The sequence below is a fragment of the Symphalangus syndactylus genome, chromosome 19, assembly GCF_028878055.3.
Source record: "Symphalangus syndactylus isolate Jambi chromosome 19, NHGRI_mSymSyn1-v2.1_pri, whole genome shotgun sequence".
In the NCBI taxonomy this organism is placed as follows: domain Eukaryota; kingdom Metazoa; phylum Chordata; class Mammalia; order Primates; family Hylobatidae; genus Symphalangus; species Symphalangus syndactylus.
In genome coordinates, this window is record NC_072434.2 from 70020767 (window position 1) to 70040550 (window position 19784).

At 38.0% G+C, this 19784-nt stretch overlaps 1 protein-coding gene across 7 annotated transcripts in view; it reads right to left on the reverse strand.

Annotated features, from left to right (window-relative positions):
* The window catches only part of ENAH (ENAH actin regulator), a 167255-nt gene that overhangs the window by 15706 nt on the left and 131765 nt on the right, over window positions 1-19784 (reverse strand). For 3 of the 7 annotated variants that reach the window (XM_063613370.1, XM_063613367.1, XM_063613369.1), the window contains 7 exons: window positions 16880-17211; window positions 14878-14988; window positions 12301-12605; window positions 10545-10690; window positions 10331-10388; window positions 9520-9568; window positions 5682-5748 (listed from right to left, as the gene is read on the reverse strand). In XM_063613370.1, coding sequence (XP_063469440.1) covers window positions 5682-5748; window positions 9520-9568; window positions 10331-10388; window positions 10545-10690; window positions 12301-12605; window positions 14878-14988; window positions 16880-17211 — 1068 coding nt within the window. Of the gene's footprint in view, window positions 1-2440; window positions 2504-5681; window positions 5749-9519; window positions 9569-10330; window positions 10389-10544; window positions 10691-12300; window positions 12606-14877; window positions 15673-16879; window positions 17212-19784 lie in introns of all 7 variants that reach the window. The other 4 variants (XM_063613365.1, XM_055234307.2, XM_063613366.1 and 1 more) reach the window with 3 other exon arrangements.

A 19784-nucleotide genomic window follows, 5' to 3' on the forward strand; every position in this document is an offset into this window, starting at 1 on the left:
AGTCGTCTAATTTTAATTTATTAGGTATCTGCTTATATGAATAGGGGGAAATAATAACTTTCAGAAAATTTCATTCAATAAGCACTGAGCTAGGCATTGTAGGGAATAATATTTGTATGAAATATTTCCTTTCCTCTTGTGAGGCTACACCTTCTTACTTTGCTAGGGAAGACTACTAAATTCCAAGGTCGCTTAAGATTTACTGAGACCCATAAAATGAAGAGTCACATCTGGCAAATATTCTTAAAGTTTAGGACGTTATTTCATATACTCACTCATGCTACCTATTCCTGTTCTCTAGAATTAAGCTATAATTCATACTCTGCTTTTCTTTTACATTTTCCATTTAAGCGGCCCATTTAGCTAGTTATTTTCTCAAGTTATATAATGAATACCTCTGAAATTCACATGAACAACTTACAGTCTGCTATTTAATTGGGCAAGTATGTTATGAATATATCCATATTTACTAGGCAATGCAAAAAATTATTGTTTTGTAATAAACAATTGTGGAAACATGCAAATTTTTTAAAATTTAATTCATGCTAACATGCAATCCATCACCACCACCACCATGATAATTAACTAAAGGGGGGAACTTTTCATACTGAAGGAAAGATGTAATCACCACTTTCTTTTCTTAACTTTTACCAAAAAGTTTATCAATAACATTATCCCAGGGGGTACTATGTGTGAAAGCAGCAAGATAACTGAGCAGATTTACTACATTTAAAATATATATATATTTTTGGGCACAGGGTCTCATTCTGTCACCCAGGCTGCAGTGTGCATGATCTCAGCTCACCGCAGCCTTGACCTCCTGGGCTCGAGTCTTCTTCCCACCTCAGCCTCCCACAGGCACATGCAACCATGCCCAGCTAATTTTTGTATGTTTTGTAGAGACAGGGTTTAACCACATTGCTTAGGCTAGTCTCAAACTCCTGGACTCAAGTGATCCTCCTGCCTCAGCCTCCCAAAGTGCTGGGATTATAGGCATGAGCCATGGCACCCAGCCTTAAAAATCTCATTGTTAAATGCTATTTTTCCACGTACTAGCAAATTTTCTAAGGAAATCTTTTGGCCAAAACAAACCACCTCAAAAAAAAAAAAAAAAAAAAAAAAAAAAAAAGGGCAGAAAAAATTATTTCACTACCGGGATAAAAACATTTTGCGAAGATTTAACTGGTTGACAAAATTAACTTGTCAAGTATTTTGATCATTAACAGCATAAAAATAATTTTAGCAAGTAAGAATTTGGCCAGGGTCTGCTTACAGAACTCCCAACTCACTGCAATAGACATCCACTATGAACACCATTTAATTCATATTCCCAGTGAATTTGATGTATTTTTTAAAAAAATAGATGTGTAAAATAACATAAATATATTTCAGTTACTTCTAACCTATGAGTTTTCATCATAATTGATCACAAAATGAGGGTTTCTCAGGTTTTTATTTTACTTTTTTTTTTTTTCTCTAAGAGAGGGTCTCACTCTGTCACCCAGGCTAGGGTGCAGTGGTGTGATCATGGCTCACTGCAGCCTCTAACTCCTATGCACAAGATATCCTACTGTCTTAGCCTCCTGAGTAGCTGGGACTATAGGCACAAGCTACTAGGCCCAGCTAATTTTTTTATTTTTTGTAAAGATGGGGTCTCGCTACGTTTCGCAGGCTGGTCTTGAACTCCCGGCCCCAAATGATCCTCCAGCCTTGGCCTCCCAAGGTGCTGAAACTATAGGTGCGAACCACCGTGCTGGGCCAGTTTTTATTATTTTATGATGAGAGCGTTGCCTTTAAACATCTGCCTATAAATGACTGTACTACTATATTTAAGTCCCTATTCTGCCAAATTAATTGTGTAAGTAACTGAAAAGCATTTGAGGATTATTTTTAGCTGTCAATTTTTTTTAATTAAGAAAAAAACTAGTTCATATCTTAAGTCTTCTTAATTAAAAAATGGTGTAATAGGGCTCATCCTAGAAAACAATCTACTCAGGGTGTTAGATGTTAAATTGTCCAAGATAATTTACTACAAAGTATCTAGGAAACAGAGATTTTCCTCAAAGAATCAATTACCCACCACCATGGCTTTAAAGTCCATGTTCCAGTAACAGATGGAAAAGGATCTTCTATTCAACTTTTTTGAAACCTTGTCTTATAATCATAAGATGAACAGCCTTTAAAAGAAAATGCTTAAGCTACAAATGGTCTAGATAATATATGTGGCCTTAGATTCCCAGTCTAGTATTCCTAACATGTTTACCATTTGTATTTATCCTAATCCAACTGTGAAGTGATGGCAGAATTTTTAAAAGGTATTCAAAATAAAGAAAAATAAATCTCCCTTGTGGTGATTACCAATCCAGGTAGAAAAAGCTCAGCCCTATCCTGAACATGTTATTTAAAAGTCTCAAATCACAACGTCACAGCAGGATGATACCTGTGTAATGAATCATAGGACCTGTTGTCAAAAACAATCTGATTTTTCCTTGGAGAATCCCGTCTATGAAGGGGAAAACCATTGAAAGGGATACACAATAGAACTTTAAAAAATAATTCTCATTATGTTACTGTTTTATAGGTTGTTAATTAGCAAACAAAACAAGAATTGAGTCTATTAACCTTAAAATAACCAATTTTTCCCCAATAAGAAAGATAATTTTAAGACTACTTTTAGTTATGTGAAGATACCAGTTACAGAAAATTTTAAAAATCATTACACAATGGCTACTTTTTATAGGTTGTAGGCACAGTAAGTATATAAAAGTATACAAAATTAACTCTTCTCAGGAGGCATGTAAAGGACTAGTTTTCCCATCTTGAATACATGATCTGTAAGGTCTTAATAACCACAGATGAATGCACCAACTTCCCAAATGTTATAATCCAGTCATAGTTTAAAGCATTTTTAACCAAACATTCTTGCTTTTACTCTGACATCTTCACTTAACAAATACAGCAAAATGCAATATCTCATGCATATTATGGGACATTAATCCATCTTACCACTAACATAATTTTGACAAAGCTATTCCAAAGAGAAATGGGCACCTTCACTACAATGCAAGGATAAGACATACTTAAAGCAGCTAATACACTTGCTTTCCGAAGGAACAGGGGAGATAACTTAGGAAGAAAAGCAATATAGTTCTTACTCTTTTAAACATATTTTTAAAATCCTTCATGGTTTAAAACAGCTTTTGGTGAAGTTTTAAAACCTATATATCAGTAGTTGGATCAAATCTATCAAAAGACATATGAGTGGTCAGGAAATAATCAGGAGTTTCAGAATTTCTATTTTGGGAAAGGGGAGAAAAACCACCTAACAGAATTGAAACATGATTATGGTGCACTACTGGATATTAAGAATCAAGATTCAACTCATCTATATAAAATTATTTTCAAAATGATGACCTTTAGAGCACTTACTAAATTTCCAAGTCTGAAAAAAAAATCTTTTTTTCCCTACCCTGGAATTAGGAAAAATAAAAAAATCTTTCAAAGAGCAACTTTTCCTTTACTAAATGGACCAAATACATCAAAGAATGTATTCCATTTGGAGAACCTCATCCATGTCCCTTCTAAGACATGACTTCTGCCATCAACGTAGGCTTAGCTTTAGTTCACTATGGAATGCAGATCAATGAAGCATGATGAAGAGAAAGGACAAATGACACATGACAGGTCTGCAGACTGGAGTGCAATAGCGTGATATCAGGTCACTGCAACCTCCGTCTCCCAGGTTCAAGTGATTCTCTTATCTCAGCCTCCCAAGTAGCTGGGATCGCAGGTGTGCGCCACCATGCCCAGCTAATTTTTGTATTTTTAGTAGAGATGGGGTTTCATCATGTTAGCCAAGCTGGTCTCGAATTCGTGACCTCAAGTGATCTACCCACTTGATTTTAAGATAGCTTCGTCTTTTCCAATTTGTATTTTGAAAAATTCAGAACTACAGAAAAATTAAAAGGATAGTACAGTGAATATGCATATACCCATTTCCTAGGTTTAACAGTTGTCAACATTTTGCCCCACTTGTCTTAACTATCTACATATCCACACTTTTTTCCCCTTTACTAAATGGACCAAATACATCAAAGAATGTATTCCATTTGGAGAACCTCGTCCATGTCCCTTCTAAGACATGACTTCTGCCATCAACGTAGGCAAATCCCAAAGTGCTGGGATTACAGGCATGAGCCGCCACACCTGGCCAGCTCCTTGTTACGGGCTTAATAAATCAGTACTTCATAATGTGCTACTGAAGAAAATCCGTAACTAGTAGATATGTGTTAGAAGGCCATCTCAGTTAGGAGTCTGAGAAACATAAATGTGCAATTTTTCTACTCTACTGAAAACACATGTCCACCAAAAGCAATTCCCCCTTTCTTCTAAAGTAAAATACGATCATCTTTCAATCACTTAGAAACTAAAAGCTTTTATACATTCCAAAAGGCCTAGTTTCTTTGTGGAGCTTAAACAATTGTGTCATTACCAAATCTTTCCTACTAGCAGAAAGAACCACATAGAAAGCCAAATCCAAATTCAGACTTAGACTAACACAGAACAGGTCTGTGATAATATAAAGTCTATCCTTGTATTTATCTTTATTAGATTTCTATAATTAGAGTCAAGTTGCTTTTTACGAGACAAAAATAAGGCAAATAGCTCAGAAAGAAAAGACAAAATACCTTTTAGTTTCTAAATACATATATTTTTTTTTTTTCTGGGAAAAATACAAGTCCTTTAAACTGTCTCATAAACCAAGAAAAGGTTTCATCTATGTTCAGGAGCTGTGATATAAATTTAGTCATGAAAATAAAGTATGCCTAGCTAAAGGAAGAACAAATTTGCCTAAATATGCCCACATGTACTTGTAGAAACAAGTATTAACTAGCCTTGTTTCTGGATACTATCTTTTCTAACTTGATTACACTTACAAGTTTCAAATGAGATAGGGAAATACATGTTTCTACTTTACAGATTCAAAGATGTATGTTTTATTTTGCTCTCTTTTCTCTCCAGCTGATATTCAGGTTAAAAAAAGGCTCCAAAAATTATTTTTATATTATATTTTATATATATATATATAAATCTATGTCATTGGGACTAATGGGGAAATGTGACTATATACTATATTAGATAATATTATTGTTCAATGTTAAATTTCTTGAGAGTAATGATGGTACTCTGGTTACATAGCAGATGTTCTGGTTCTTCCAAAAAACACTGAAGTATTTAGGGTAAAACAGTTCTTATTTGTGAATTGCTTTCAAACTAATCAGAGGGGAAAAAAGTGTGGATATGTAGATAGTTAAGACAAGTGGGGCAAAATGTTGACAACTGTTAAACCTAGGAAATGGGTATACGCATATTCACTGTACTATCCTTTTAATTTTTCTGTAGTTTTGAATTTTTCAAAATACAAATTGGAAAAGACGAAGCTATCTTAAAATCTCAGATCATCTGGTTAATAAATATAAGGTAGAACTTATCAATCACTAGTAATGTAGATGAGTAATATATAATGAGGCTTGGTGGTCGTCCAATACTTGGAGGATCATGAGAGTTTTATGGGCTCCTCTGTATAATTTCTTACCATTCAATTTTTTTCTACACTAAGAATGCATTAATTTCTTTTTTTATACAAATAAAATATAAAACTTAGAGAAAAAAATTGATACCTGGAGATAACAGGTGACTTGCTGCCATTCATTGTATTTGTTCTTTCCCAAGGTTTTCTTGTCGGTTCTTTAAAAATAAAAAACAAAAGCTATTAAATATATGCTTCCAGAGTTATTATAAAACAAATAACAAAATACTAAATCTCATTATACCTGTTTACATAGTAGTAATATAAATATTTAAATTCTAAACTTTAATTGAAATCTGTAAGGACTCTAATTTGCACAATGCCAGACCTTAAAATGAGAAGAAATTATAAGCTAGTACAGTAAGTTTCCAAGGAAAAACTTACATTGTTAAGTCTAAAATATTATGATTCCATAACCTGGATAGTAAGGAGTTTCTCTAATAAAGAAAGGATAGTAAGAATAAAGTAGGATAATTTTTAAAATTAGGATAGTTCAATTAATTAAAATGGAATAGTATTACCGACACTGTTTTAAATTATTTTTAGTGCCAATGATAAAAACAATAAGTATAACTTATAATATGTTCATGTATTTCAACATTTAATCTAAATCCAAATAGTGCCTCTTGGGGAAAAAAATAGGAACAACTCAAAATAAATATCAGAATCCTGAAATTCTATTGTACTTCCTTGATTCTTAAACAATTAATTCTTGGGCCTTGGCCGATTATTCCAGTGAAATATAAACAAGCTCGCTCTAAGCTCTTATTACAAAAGACACTATGTAGTCAGTGACTCACTACTTGGCTGTCTATTGTGCTTGAATTGTTTTTCTAATCTGGGCTGACTCACTGATGCTGTCACTGGCCTTGCTACATGACTGGGTAAAATCAGAAGTGGAATCTTCTCATGGAGGAAGAATGTGGGCCACATGAGAATGAAGTCTATTCATGAGTTGTGATCTCACTGTATAGTTTTAACTAAAACTGCTCTGAGTTCCAATGCAGCTCCTCAACCGGCTTCTGCACATTCTCAGGTAGCTAACGGTCTCTCTTTAAAGTACACTTAACGCAAAAATAAACTCACACTCTTCCATGAAGCCCTGCGTTTGGTTCTGGATTTCTTGTTGCATGCAGGCATTAGGTGTGAAACCTTAAAGTCATTATTGATCTTGTTTTACTCCTTATCAACCAAAGTCCTTCATTTTTATATTCTTTCTTTTGTATTCTAACAGCTAACACAGTCTCTCAATGACCGCCACAGTGGTGGCAAGTTCCACACTTGACCAGGAAGATCAAATAATCGGATGGGGTTTGGAACAGGTGGAATCAGAAACATATCCAACTGACATCAGCCCCAGCAGGTGAAAAGAGGGAAGTCCTGAATGAAACTGAGGGACACCTGGACAGGGAGAGGAACGGTCATCGGACCCTGTCACTAAGGAGGAGGCAGGTGGAAGGATGACGGAGTAATTCCAAAGTGGCTAAGATGTAGCAAGTGCTACCTTTTAACAGCTGGCTGAGGTCCTTTCTCAATCAGCCAAACCAGAACCATCTTTTAGTCTTAAAAGGGCTCATCTGGTTCAGCTGGCCCTGCGGAAGCTGAGAAGCGAGGGCCTCTTCTCTCTAAGGAGCTCGGGTGTGTTTCAGGAGGGGCAAGGCTGGGTTCCCTTCAGAGGATCTTTACTGGCATGCATATAGAGCTTCCTAATTGGTCTGCCTATCTCAATCCTCCCTAGTTTCAATGGGAAAACCACAAGTGCCATTTTAATGTGCCTCAAATAGTTTCAGTGGATTAAATGTCCACTGAACTCAGTACTTGCAGGATAAAGTCTAAACTCTTGATAATTTTATAAAAGGCTCTCAACATTTTTGTTTCTAACTCATATTTTCAACCTTTTCCCTACAATACTCCTCAAAAAGATTCCCTGTTCTAGTCTATTTCCTATTTCCTAATCTCTCTTTGCTCATCTCCAACTCCATACCTTGCTCATGCTATACTTACATCCTGAAATATCACACCTTCCCTCACTTTCAGCCAAACTAAATACTCTTCAAGGAATAATAAGTCACTTTTCTCTACAAAGATGACTCAGGTGACTAATATATGTCATTCCCTCCCTCTTTGACACATTACTTAGTATCCAACAAGTGGTTGTAAAAGGTTAACTTCACACCTGAGTGTCTCATCTTCCCAGCTGGACCATGAGTTTTTTTGGGCTTAGGACCTGTACCTTTCACTTCAGGTGCCTGACACGTCAGTTTAAAAACGGAATGAAACAAGTGACAAAAGAGGCCCTGCCCTTTTTGATTTTATATATATGACACCCACACAAAACCTGTGCCTTAGTTTTTCATACTTTATATAAGGGGTTATACATTAGATAAGGAATTTTTAACTTGGAGTCCATGGATAACCTTCAAGAAATTCATGAACATTCTGAAATTATGAACAAATCTGAATAAAAATACAATTTTCCTCCCTGGAAAGAGGATCTGTAGCTCTCATCATATTCTAAAGGTTCTGTGACCCTAAAGTATGGTTCGGGTTTACAACATCTATGCGGTACTAATGAGAGTATACACAATTAATTTTGGCTTACAGAAAGAAGGATAAAGCTAAAATAAGTGGGTCACAAACCAGTGAATTTTTAATGAAAATAACATAAACTGAGTCCTATTCAGAGAGAAAACAAAGCCATGATGTTAATTATGGTACAGCAATCAGCCTACTGAAGAGTCACTATTTAATGATAAGAATGAGGAATGGGGGGGGTGGTGAAAAGATGGATTACAATCACAAAAACAAAAACTTCAGAAGTACTTAAAAAAAAAAAAAAAAGGAATTCTACGTGGCGCACTGTGGCTCACGCCTGTAATCCTAGAACTTGGGAGACTGAGACAGGTGGATCATTTGAGCTCAGGAGTTTGAGACCAGCCTGGGCAACATGGTGAAACCCTGTCTCTACCAAAAATGCAAACAATTAGCCAGGAGTGGTGCCATGTGCCTGTGGCCCCAGCTACTTAGGGGGTTGGGGGGCTAAGGTGGGAGGATCACTTGAGCCCAGGAGGTGGAGGTTGCGGTGAGCTAAGATCGCACCATTGCACTCCAGCCTGGGCAACAGAGTGAGACCCCATCTCAAAAAAATTTTAAAAATGAAAATTAAAAAGGGAATTGTAGATGCAGCTGGTTGTCTTTAAATCAAAACTGTAGGAATATAAGCATTTCTCTATAATGGTTTCCTATGGACCACTCTAGACATTAACTCATCAAGTTTATTTATGTCGTTTCATTCCAGAATAGATAAGGAGTTCAATAGATAGTCCAGCCCTTAGTCTTTAATCAAATATGAGGAAATAACATGTGAACATGTAATGAGTTCGCATTCTCATCTTGGATACAGTACTCATCAAGTACCTCTAGTGAAATATACTTTGTTAATATTCTAGGTGATTTACTGGATGCTCAAGAATTCTCAATGTCAGAAATTTCACTGAATTCAAGAACACTTCCCCAGAATTTTAAGGAGACTTTTTAAGTTTACAAATCAGAAACTTTATTCCCTTAATTATCAATATCACCCAAATGAATGGCTAGGACATCCTTCTCAATTTGAGAATGTTCTGAAGCAGACTGCAGTACTAACTAACATGCTCACTTTATTTTTACCTCTAGAAAAACAATTATGAAAAATACTCTCGTCACCTAATGGTACATTAATATTTTCCTTGTTTTAGTAAGTAACCTCAAGAAAGTAACAGCAGCTTCCAGGAGGAAGAAAGTTAATGTTTTCGGGTGTGAACAAAGAACTCTGGCACTTTAGTGTCCAGTCACTTGGTCCAAACATGGGGAAAGGGGGAATTTTTAACTGGGGAGTATTAATATTTAGAGAAAGTTTATAAAGGTTAAAATATTTATCTTGAACTTACCAGGTGTACTTGTTGAAGAGGCCTTAGAAGTTACAGGCTCTGAATCTTCCTAAATATACAGATATATATTAATATCACATCTACCAGTCCCCTGTTGCTATATACATTTAGTGTTTTACACGTCCACTTCTAATATTCTTTCTGCCACTCCCCACTTTCTCTTTCATCGGTCTTCTCTCCCTTTCATTGCAGCTTAGACTTTCTTCTCCTGTCTTCAACCACCTCCCCCTCCTTCGACCCTCCCCACAGCTCCTTTCCTCATGTGTTCTCCCTGAGAACTTTCACTAGCCAATGCTACAAAGCCAGACACAAGAGACAGATTTGAGGAACGGCATCTAAGGTGGCCAAATGGAGCAGGCGGAACATATTATTTGTTGCACACCAATATACAGCACAGACAAAGCAGAGTTTGCCCAGCTGAATCAGGGAGGAGGGCATGAAGGTTACATTCTTAAGGGGCACAGCCAATAACCATCGAGCTCCTAAGGAAAACATATGAATTTAGGCGAATTACTTCCTTTTAAATTAATGCAAGGGAACTGAGATTCTAAGAGATAAAGTAGTGAAATGTCGTTCACTCATTTAAGGAACAGTATTAAACTCTACATATTCAACTCATTTTACTAAGACTGCCATTAAAAATTTATAAATAACAGTCAAAACAAGCCACTTCACATGCATAGTTAAAAATTAGCAAATATAAGTTCAAACTAATTAAGCCCAAATTAAATAAATGCTGACACTATTTCCTGAATAAGCTGTGCTTGAATTCCATATTTTAAGGTATGGTAGACTATCTTTATTAACTTACACCTTTGTCCTCTTTTTGTTCTGTTTCTATTGTTGATCCCTTTTCAGCAATTCTTCTCCTACAAAGAAGGCAAATCCGATTTTTAAAAATATTATCTGATTCAATATAAAAACTACTTCTCTATGAGGAAAGAAGTGCATCTAGTTAGTTGTATTTGGAATAAAATTAAAATCCTCTCAATTCTGGGCATGTCCATTATAATGAAATTCCTTACCTCCTGGCCAGCAGGGCACTCATTTCTTCCATTAAACCACTACCCCCTAAAGGAAGGGGTCCATTTCCACGGCCTGTATCTGTTTTAGATGAGGCCGAGTTCACACCAATAGCATTCCCTCCACTTGGGAAAGAGGTATCCTCCATCTTAATGAAAATATACAGACATAATCAACTCCTATGTTAGACAACCATATTTTTATTAATATATTACATCTAAAACAGAAGGAAACATCAGCATTAATTTTAAAAAACCTAAGTATTATTTTTTATGCTTTAAGAACCAAGATTCTTAGCATTGACTTTATATATCAACAAGAGTTTATCAAAACTACTTATCACCAAGAATGCAACAAAACAGTATCATGTATCTCTTCCTGTGCTGCCATGAAAAGGGCATGACTTTGCTTTGATAATATTCCTGCTAAAACAACCCCTGCATAACTTGAATCTAATCTTGAGGAAAAATCAGATTTCTCCTCTGATGAGGAAAATGAGAAAAGATGAGAAAAGCCAAACTGAAGGATAACAGGCAAAATAACTGCCCTACAGTCTTCAAAAATGCCAGTATTATGAAAGATAAAGGAACTGTCATAAAGTATATCAAAGGGACATTATAACTAAATGCAATAAATGATCTTGCACTAGGAAAAAAACTGTCACTAAAGATGTCATTGGACTATAGATGAAATTTGAATAATACATTTGTAGATTACAGTATTCTATCAATGTTAACTTTCCTGATTTTGATAATTATACTACTGGTTATGCAGGTAAATGTCCTCGTTCTTATAAAATTCACACTGAGGTACTTAGGAAAATAGAAGCTTGTGTCTCTGAGTTACTCTCAAATCATTCAAACAAAAGTGCATGTATAGGCCGGGTGCGATGGCTCACACCTGTAATCCCGGCACTGTGGGAGGCTGAGGCGGGTGGATCACCTGAGGTCAGGATTTCAAGACCAGTCTGGTCAACATCGTGAAACCCTATCTCTACTAAAAATACAAAAATTAGCTGAGCATGGTGGTGGGTGCCTGTAATCCCAGCTACTCAGGAGGCTGAGGCAGAATCACTTGAACCTGGGAGGTGGAGGTTGCAGTGAGCTGAGATCGCGCCATTGCACTCCGGTCTGGATAACAAGAGTGAAACTCCGTCTCAAAAGGGAAAAAAAAAAAAGTGCATGTGTAAAGAAGGAAACATATCCAAAGAAGCAATAAAAAGGCAAATACTGGTAAAATGTTAATGGGTGAATGTAGGTGATGAATTTATAGAAATTATCTATACTATTCTTACAACTTCACTATAAAAATTTAAATTATATCAATTTTTAATTTTTATTTATTTTTTGAGACGAAGTCTCACTCTGTCACCCAGGCTAGAGTACAGTGGCACGATCTTGGCTCACTGCAACCTCCACCTCCCAGGTTGAAGCGATTCTTCTGCCTCAGCCGCCTGAGCAGCTGGGATTATAGGCATTATACACACCTGGCTAAGTTGTGTATTTTTAGTGAGATAGGGTTTTATCATGTTGGCCAGCCTGGTCTTGAACTCCTGACCTCAGATGATTGGCCCACCCCAGCCTCCCAAAGTGCAGGGATTATACAGGTATGAGCCATCGCGCCCAGGTAAATTATTTCAATTTTTTAAATCAATGAAGTTCATAACAGTTCATAAAATTAGAATACAATAAATTCAACATTTTAGGTATTTAGGAAGAATAAGACATATTAAAAAAAATTTTTCAGAAAGGTATTTACCCGTGACACTTTCCTAAGTTTTGCTCCGGCAATTGCAGCTGCAAGTCCAGTTAAAGGGCGATTGTCTTCTGACATGGATGCCAAAAAGAATCCAGATGCAGGGAGGGGTGGGGCAGGAGGTGGTGGTGGAGGAGGGGGTACTTGATTAGGGAGAGGAGGGGGAGGAGGGGGCGGCGGAGGCCCAGTGGATGGGAGTGGAGGAGGTGGAGGGGGCCCTGGGGGAGGAGGGAGGGCTACTGAAGCCTGTGCAGGCCCTGGTGGGAGTGGTGGAGGAGGTGGAGGTGCAAGTGGTCCCAAGACAATGCCTGAGAGAGAGAAATGTTAAGTAAGACCATCAACAACAGCACTGGGTGATATTATTTTATGTGGGAAGGTACACAGAATGCCATGATAAATTAAACTGACTCATGTATTTACTTAATGAGTCCAATTTATCATAGTTGTAAAAGTCTAGGTCAGTTTTTGAAAGATACTGAAATGTAAGGTCCAAGTATATATAACTACTTACTTTAGGTTAGAGCTTTAGTAATAGAACTATGCAACAGATCATCTAATTAAGATTTTTTTTTTCATGAGGATTTGGTAAATAAGCAAAATAAATACTTCTAAATTTGGAAAAGAGGTAAGCATCCCTGAAAAAACAAACTAGTATATAGGATGGCAGTTAGTACTACTTGAAATAACAGACCCAAAATAATCCACATTAACCTTAAGTGTTGAGACAGTAAATTCAGTAACAATGAACACATACATTTAGTTGTTTACAGTCAAAGTGGCTGTATTAAAAACATGAAGGAGGAGTAAATCCCAGCTTCAGCCATTTAATTCAATGGATAGCCAAGGCTGAGAATCACTGAAGTAAAGGAATTCACTAGTACAAAGTAAAACCTCAAAATAACGCTCAGAAATAAGTAAATACCATAGGATTTGAAGTAGAGTTGTTTTATCCCACAAAATGGGGGGCAAGAAGAGAAATGTTCAAATGTTATAAAATCATAAAGGGAGTGAACAAGAATTTATTTAATAACAGAATCCTGAAATAGTAGGTGCTCCTTTAGTTAAGGTTTAAGAGGGGTGTTTTCAGAACGAATAAAATGCTATTTTGCACACTGGGTGGTAATTGCTAACTTTTTCAGCTTGAGCAGTTACACAAGCAGAAAACATAAATTGTTAAAAGAAGCATCTAGAAATAGTCTGTCTCTTCTGTAGGGGTTGTTAAGAGTTCTGAAGGTACAGCAGGTCACTTTGTCAGGCTGGCTGTGCCCATTTTGTACAGTATAACTGTCATGGTGAAACCAAACTGAACATCTTAGAATTCTGACTAACCTTTTAAGCAAATTTGGTAAGTCAACAACAAAAAATATATATATATACAGCAATAACAAGCCTTGCAACGCTTCTTTAAGTACAAATTTGTTTTCAGTTTTCTTTCTGTAGTCCTCCTTAAATCATATTTTATAAACTAGGGTTGCCAAGCATCTTCTTATTTACTTACAGAACCACGTCCTTTTCTACTTACAAATAATCCACTTAGAGATTACATCCTCCCTTCCCTGTTACCATAACAATAAGGTGGGGGGTGGGGAGAATAACTACAGAGGATGCTATTCTCTCTCGATTACCCCTTCAAGCCACTACTTATTGTAATTTTGGACCTTGGAACCCTTTAGGGCATATACGAAGCCTGCCATCCTCTCTACTCCTCCTGCAAAGTCATAATGCTCCAAGGGTTAGGGTGACACCTACCCTGAAAGTCCAACATGGGGCATCTAATATAGGAAAGGCAAGAAGGAAACAGGGCCCAAGACCAGAACTGCTCCAAAGGAAACTCTGGGATGACGTATCTAATGACTACAGTTGGGCACTAAATATATCTAAGTCTCCCAGAAAATGAGGGAAAACAATTTAGATCATGTATTTATTGTGTGGTAGATCAATGTGTCAAGCAAAGTTTTCCCAGTGAAAGAAATGTATTGGCTGGGTGAGGTGGCTCACACCTGTAATTCCAGCAATTCTGGGAGGCCGAAGGGGGCAGATCACATGAGGTCAGGAGTTCAAGACCAGCCTGGCCAACATGACAAAACCCCGTTTCTACTAAAAATACAAAAACTAGCCAGGTGTGGTGGTATATGCCTGTAACTCCAGCTACTCAGCTGGCTGAGGCAGGAGAATCGCTGGAACCCGGGAGGCAGAGGTTGCAGTGAGCTGAGATCGTGCCACTCTACTCCAGCCTGGGCAACACAGCAAGACTCTGTCTCAAAAAAACAAAGAAAAGAAAAAAAAAGAAAAAAAGAAAGAAATGTATTATGAGGGGCTCTTAAATACTAGAAAACATCTTTAACTGTGATACTATAAAAGATACCAAACCTAGTTCAATATGGAAATTCCTCCAAATGCAATTAATCCAACAGGAAAAACATTTTTCCACTTTAATTTTTTTAATTAAAAAAAATGGCATTATGGCATATAAATGTTCAACGATCAAAACCATCCTACCCATCCATTCAGGCAATTAAAGTCGCTGCTATATAACATTTTCAAGTGATTAGCTGTTAGTAGCAATAATGAAAGCCTTACCCTGTTGGGCTGGAGTCTCGGCCGGCTGAGAGGCTGCCTGCAAGCCTGGCTCAGAAGCAGAAGAGTCTCCCAGCACAGAGTTTAGAGGAGTCTCAACAGAGGCAGGGGCAGCTGCAGAGGGAGAAGGGAGAACACTAGGCTTGGATGAGGGAGTTGAGGCAATAGGGGTGCTTGGAGGAGGAGAAGCTTGAGATCCACAGTGTGAGAGTGATGCGAGGGAAGGCAGTGGAGGCGGCGGCGGAGGAGCTGCTGGCCCTGAGGTAGGCGGTGGAGACACTGGGTATGTTACAGAGTCAACCAGCCCATTGGGTGCTGTTGGTGATGGAGGCATTTGGGGCACAGGAGAAGAAACACAAACAGGGAGGACAGGCCTCGGACCAGTAGCTTTGCCTGGGGGGCTGCTAATCATTATTGGAGGAGATGGAGGGAGGGGCGAAAAATTGGAAGTAGACCAGGCACAGGGCTTCGTAGCTGGAGGCTGAGAAGAGGGTGTGTTCACAGGAGAAGAAGGTCGAGAGTTTTTGTTCAGAGGACGAGGAACTGTAGCGTAATGGGGAAGAACAGGGTGGAAGGCTGAACCTAAAGATGTTGCAAAACGTGTCGCTGAGTGTCGCAGTGGTGGTGTAGGGGGTGTGGAAGTAGGTGGCAAAGCAGTCACTACAGCATAATCAGGAGTGGCATCTGACACTGGAGCTGAGATGACTTTAGCGTATGATGGAGGAGGTGCTGAAGGAGGCTGGCAACTGGAATACTCAGGAAGTGGAGCGTTATACAGGGAGCTGTCTGAAGATGGAGCTGGACAGAAGGTGGAAAGCAGCAGCAAAAGACAGGATAAAAAAGGAGAGAGAAAAAGGGAGCTAGTGAAGCCAAAAAACCAGCATTCAGACACAATGTATAAATGTAGACTACAGTTAGTATCAGAGAATTAGGCACAAACACAAATAACTATTTTCACCCAAGAATATTTTAACTTGTAAATACATTTTGAGATTCAGAAGGGGATGAAATAAGTTTCCTTTTTACCTAATAAGTGGATTAATAAATTTAATTGACTAATTTCTTTTACAAGAAAAAGCTATTATTAGTCTTAATTTTTATTTAGTCCACAAGAAAAAGGACATTAAAATCACATGACTAGGACCATAAACAGAAGAATAAATTTAGTTGTTTTTTTAAAAACAACAAATAGCAAAACTAGTAAAGCTGGCAAAACATTTAATACGAAGGGTGAGAAACCTCCTATTCAATGCTAATTTGTGGAAAAGTTTTGTTTTGTTGGCCATAACTCCAGAAAATAGATAGCTAAAAATACATAAATTAACTTAAACAATAAACCAACCAACCAACCACTATTTAATCAAACCACATTGAGACTTTTTATACAGGCCATAAGGAATATTCTTAAATCCTATAATGAATGCTAATTTTAATAAACGTTAAAATATCTCAAACTTTCAGCCATATATTAACCCTTATGTCTTTCAGTAAATTCCATCAGATTCCATAATTTTCACTAATTTTTCATAATACTAGAAAGCATATTTAAATAACTAGTCTTAGAGAATATTTCTCTAAAATAATTCCTCCAAAATCTTTAGAATGCGATCAAGCAAATTTCTTGCTGAATGGTACTACAGTACTATAGTATTTGAGACAATTTAAGTGATCTCATGAGGGAAATATATTTGAAGTTCATCCAGTAAAAAAATTTCCCATAAAAACACACTTACACTTTATAGCCATTTTATAGGGAGTTAGAAGAATTAGAATGGCAGAATAAAAATTTCCAAGAGCTTTCTTTAAGTCTCCAAGCAATAAAAGCAATACAGAGAGAAATAAAAAGAAAATGTTAAAGTAGTAATTGCTGCATATTTTTCATAATTTCAAATTGTATGGCTTAATCCCAAACATCTGAAATGTGAAATATTTTAACACATGACTGCACAAGAGACATCATCCAAGCTCAGATACAAGAACACAGAAGAGTTTGTAAACTTCTTACCAGCACTTGATATTCTGCGCTCTCTCTCCCATTCCAGCTGTTCCCTTTCTAACTGCTCTTGTCGCTCCCTTTCTTGCCTCTCCCGTTCCAGTCTCTCCAGCCTCTCTCGTTCTTGTCTTTCTTGCCTCTCCCGGTCCAGGCGTTCCTGCCGCTCCAGGCGTTCCTGCCGTTCCCGTTCTTGTCTCTCTCTCTCCAGCTGTTCTTGTTCCAGTCGCTCCCTCTCCAGCCTTTCCCTTTCTAACCTCTCTCTCTCCAACCTTTCTCTTTCCATTCTTTCTCGCTCCAGCCTTTCCCGCTCCAGCTCCTTTTGCCGTTGCTGTTCTTGTAGTTGTCTGAAAAAAAAAAAAAAAAAAGTAAAAACATGCATCTATGGCTACTCATCATGAAAAAGCGATTCTTTTCACCTATGTAAACTGTTTCTGAGTCAAATAAAAGCAATGTAGAGCATGCAAACATCTCTCCTCCCACATGAAGGCTACCTTGGATAGAGATTGTTTCATACAAATAAAAATCATTTCTCCTATTAGCATATTGGCTGAATGCTTCAGCACATTACACTAACATTTCATTTTATTCTGTACTTTTCATGAGTACTGTTGAAAGTAAATGAATTTTCCAAATAACATACCACTTTAATAACCAAGTCATTATTTTAATCATTTAGTGAAAAAATTTGTAAAATTTAATATCCTTAACATCAAATTTAATGGTACAAATAATAATAATTTCAGAAAATACAATGACTGGCCACAGCAATAGCTCAATAAATATTTACTGAATGGGCCGGTTGTGGAGACTCACACCTGTAATCCCAGCACTTTGGGAGGCTGAGGCGGGTGTCTCACTTGAGGTCAGGAGTTTGAGCCCAGCCTGGCCAACACGGTGAAACCCCATCTCTACCAAAAATACAAAAAATTAGCCGGGCGTGGTGGCGTGCGCCTATATTCCCAGCTACTTGGGAGGCTGAGGCAGGATAATCGCTTGAACCTGGGAGGCAGAGGCTGCAGTGAGCCGAGATCATGCCACTGCACTCCAGCCTCGGTGTCAGAGCAAGATTCCACCTCAAAAAAATAAAAATAAAATAAAATAAAAAAGTTTACTGAATGAAAAAGAGTCAAGAAAGAATAAACTTTAAATGACTGAAATCTCATATCCAGAGGCAACTATCATCAACATATGTATATAAAGACACACACATCTATATATACACATATACATACACATACACACACACACCCCTATATACCTCTAGACTTTCCCTCGTGTAAAAATACACACATAAACTTTAAAAACAAAATAAAATGTAACCATTTCCCGCTACTGTGAAATCTGCTTTCCTTTCTCTCAATATATTGTGAAAGTTGGTCTGGGTGAAGTGGCTCAGGCCTGTAATCCTAGCACTTTGGGAGGCTGAGTGGGAGGACTGTTTGAACTCAAGAGTTCAAGATGGGCCTGGGCAACGAAGCAAGACCCATCTCTACAAAAAATTTTAAAATCAGCCAGGCATGGTGCCATGCACCTGTATTCCCAGCTACTTGGGAGGCTGAGGGAGAAGGATCACTTGGGCCTAGGAGTCTGAGGCTACAGTAAGATAAGATTACATCACCACACATCAGCCCAGGCAACAGAACGACACCTTGTCTCCAAAAAACAATGAAAGAAAAGAAAGGAGGAAGCGGGGAAGGAAGAAAAAGAAGGGAAGGAAGGGAGGGAGAGAGGGAGGAAGGAAAGGAGGGAGGAAGGGAGGGAGGGAGGGAGAAGTTAGTAAAATTGAGGATATCTAGGATGAGAACCTGCCTGTGTGTACAACTCTGGCTGGATACACACACACACACACACACACACACACAGAGAGAGAGAGAGAGACAGACAGAGTGTTATCCTAAGGCACTTAGTTCAGCATCTTTATTTTCCATGAGTACATAATAATATTCGATTGTTTAGCTGTCCACAGTCTAAGCAGTCTCCTACAGTAGGATATTAAGTTATCCTAACACTACTGGCAATACTGCAATAACACTGTCTTCATCTTTGAATCTTTTTCTGTTTCTATAGGATCAATAAGGACATAAATTTTGCTAGGTGAAAAGGTATGAATTTAAGATTTTTGACACATGGTTCCAAATTGTTTTCAGGAAAAATTGTGTCAATTAACCTTCCCTAAAAAAAAAAGTTATCTTTGCCGGGCATGGTGGCTCATGCCTGTAACCCCAGCACTTTGGGAGGCCGAGGTCAGGAGTTTGAGACTAGCTTGGCCAACACGGTAGAACCCTGTCTCTACTAAAATTACAAAAATTAGCTGGGTGTGGTGGTGTGTGCCTGTAATCCCAGCTACTTGGGAGGCTGAAGCAGGAGGATCACTTGAACCCGGGGAATAGAGGTGGCTGTGAGCTGAGATTGTGCCCCTGTACCCCAGCCTGGGTGACAGAGTAAGACCCAGTCTCCAAAAAAAAAAAAAAAAAAGGTATCTTTATCTTACACATATATATTTCATAGCACTGTGGGGAAGATTAAACGAAGTAATACCTAAAAGCTCTTTAAGAAGTACCTGAAACATAAGAACACTCAATGTGGGCTATAACAATAATTCTTTTTTGTTTTTGTTTTTGTTTTTTCCCCAAGACAGAGTCTTGCTCTGTCGCCTAGGCTGGAGTGCAGCCATACAATCTTGGCTCACTGCAAGCTCCACCTCCCAGGTTCACACCATTCTCCTGCCTAAGCCACCCGAGTAGCTGGGACTACAGGCACACGCCACCACGCCCGGCTGATTTTTTGTATTTTTAGTAGAGACGGGGTTTCACAGTGTTAGCCAGGATGGTCTCCATCTCCTGACCTCGTGATGCACCCGCCTCAGCCTCCCAAAGTGCTGGGATTACAGGTGTGAGCCACTGCGCCCGGCCTAACA